A 2,393-nucleotide genomic window follows, 5' to 3' on the forward strand; every position below is an offset into this window, starting at 1 on the left:
TCACAATTTGCTATGTGACTAATTACGTAACATTTATGTTAATTGCTTTGTAGGTGTAGCAAAGCCCACAAAATAAATTATGGATGTGATTAGGTCTTAGTCGACTGAGATTTAACTAAGTCTCGGTCAAGTAAAATAACATGCAAGAGGAAAAAAAACTAAAAAAAAATACACGGATCTTAATGTAAGATTTCATGGATATAGCAACGACCGAAGAGATTGCCCCATTGGTGGTGGCAAAGGTGCGGACGGAAGTTGCAAACAGGAGACTCGTGCGAGAGGCGATGCACATGCATTCATGGATGGATGATCTTGTAGGAGACCTATGCACGGAGGGTCTCGCTCAGTTCATCGGGCTTTGGGAGATACTCATGGAGGTCCAGCTGGATGATCAGATTGAGGACCGTCCCATCTGGGCCTGGAGTGCATCGGGCGTATATATTGCATCCTCGGCGTACAAGATGTTGTGTGAGGGAGGAACTAGATTCCATTCCTTCGGAGCAATATGGAAGTGTTGGGCACCTCTTGCGTGCAAGATTTTCATGTGGCTCGCGGTGCAATATCGTCTCTGGACATCAGACAGGAGAGCCAGACATGGGTTGCAGGACCAAATCTCACAATGCTACATGTGTGATCAGGAGGAGGACACGGTTGATCATATATTGCTGCAATGCGTCTTCTCGCGGCAAGTGTGGTTCCGTTGCATCGCCAGGATGGGTCTAACGGCTGACTTATGCCCATCCAACAACTCGAGGCTGGTGCAGTGGTGGTCAGAAGGTAGAAAGCGAATACAGAAGCATTCTCGGAAAGGCTTTGACACTTTCGTGATGCTAATCTGTTGGACGCTATGGAAGCAAAGGAACGCGAGGGCTTTTGGCACCGGATTGATCAAGAACGAATGGGATACGGTGGACCTGATCCTTGATGATCTCAGGACTTGGGCAAGAGCAGGAGCGTTTGGAGGACGTATAGATATAGAGTAGTCGAGTAGCATTAGGGAGTGGTGTGGAGGGTGGGTTAGGGTCGACTTGTGACCTCTAACTAGCACATGTGTAATCTCTTGTACATATTTTTCTCCCTTCTATAAAGCTAAGATACGCCTTTGGCATACCCTCGAAAAAAAAAAGCATCGACCGAAAGTCTCGACTAAGACTTAACAAGATTGATAAATCATTTATACATTCCTGCCTTCTTCTGCCCAGTCGCTTAGATACTAAAGTTTACTTAATTTTCAAATGCGTAGGAAGCAAATAAATGAATGCAACAATGTTACACTCGTCACCGTGACAGCTATTCAGTGTGAACCTGTAAAGCAGTACGTACTATGCTCGTCCCTCGCCACGCAAAAGCCTAAGCAGGTGGTAGCCGGCCAACGCCCGTGGCCGGATCAGTGTCGGAGCGGCAGATCGGGCACGTCGAGTGCGCGCCCAGCCACGGGTCGATGCACTCCGCGTGGTACACGTGCAGGCACGCCGGCAGCAGCCGCACCGTGTCTCCTAGCTGCAGCGCACCGAGGCACACCGAGCACGTCGCCGCCTCCTCCCCTCCGCCCGTCACGTTGTGCTTCACCGACAGGCTGTACGTGAACGCCGGGAGACCGGCCGTCGCGCCGGCGGCGCAGGCCTGGCGAAGCTGCCGCTGGTCGACGCGCACGGTAGTGGTGACTGTACCACGCTCCGGCAGTGGCCGCGCCCGGGCGGCCGCCGCGGCGCCGTTGCGGTGGCCCCGGCACAGGCTGCACACGATGATGGACACGAGCAGGGAGGCCACGATGCCGATGAAGACGCCGGCGATGATCCTGTCCTCAGGCTGAGCCATTGGCTTGGTGGAGTCGCAGCTGCACGGTAACTGCTGATGTTTGCAGCATGGTTTATAGCACGAGTTTTGAGTAAACTAATGGCGGATCGACGCGACTACTTGGAAGCCAATCCTGTCGAATTGTTTAGAAGCAAAAATAAATATTGCCAAACGCGTTTGTACGTTGTTCTATCGAAGGGGAAGTCACGGGGCTTGGCATGGTTATATTTTGTTTGTACGCGACAGCAAGCAACCGGACCGGACCGGACGGCGGCGGTACGCTGACGTTGCCAAGGCTGTTCGTGTGAATGTGCTGCGCACATCAGCGTGTTGGAACCCCCACAAAGAAAAGTAAAATATCAGCATACTGGGCAGATGAGTGAAAACTGGAAGCATCTGTCTTTGTCGAAATTTTACCACGTAAAACTTTTACATGTTGAACAGAAAATCAGGTAAAAATTATCACAACATGCCTGAAAAACAAGGCACTTGGCCGACCTGACAACCCACACAAAACCGCACACACGTCATCATTCCTCTATGGGCTAGCAATTTCGACTCCACCATCGATGTTGCTCGGTCTGCGCCGGCCATAC

General features: G+C 51.3%; 1 protein-coding gene across 1 annotated transcript; it reads right to left on the reverse strand.

Moving 5' to 3' along the window:
- Nucleotides 1-1,350: 1,350 nt before the first annotated feature.
- On the reverse strand, nt 1,351-1,818 carry LOC119333580 (RING-H2 finger protein ATL39-like). Its single transcript, XM_037606432.1, has one exon. The coding sequence runs from the start codon at nt 1,816-1,818 to the stop codon at nt 1,351-1,353; it is 468 nt and encodes a 155-aa protein (XP_037462329.1).
- Nucleotides 1,819-2,393: the final 575 nt, after the last annotated feature.

This window comes from Triticum dicoccoides, chromosome 7A (assembly GCF_002162155.2).
Source record: "Triticum dicoccoides isolate Atlit2015 ecotype Zavitan chromosome 7A, WEW_v2.0, whole genome shotgun sequence".
Lineage (NCBI taxonomy): Eukaryota > Viridiplantae > Streptophyta > Magnoliopsida > Poales > Poaceae > Triticum > Triticum dicoccoides.

Excerpts from the sequence above, each read along its gene's own strand:
- LOC119333580 (XM_037606432.1), bottom strand. The coding sequence starts at position 1,818 with ATGGCTCAGCCTGAGGACAGGATCATCGCCGGCGTCTTCATCGGCATC.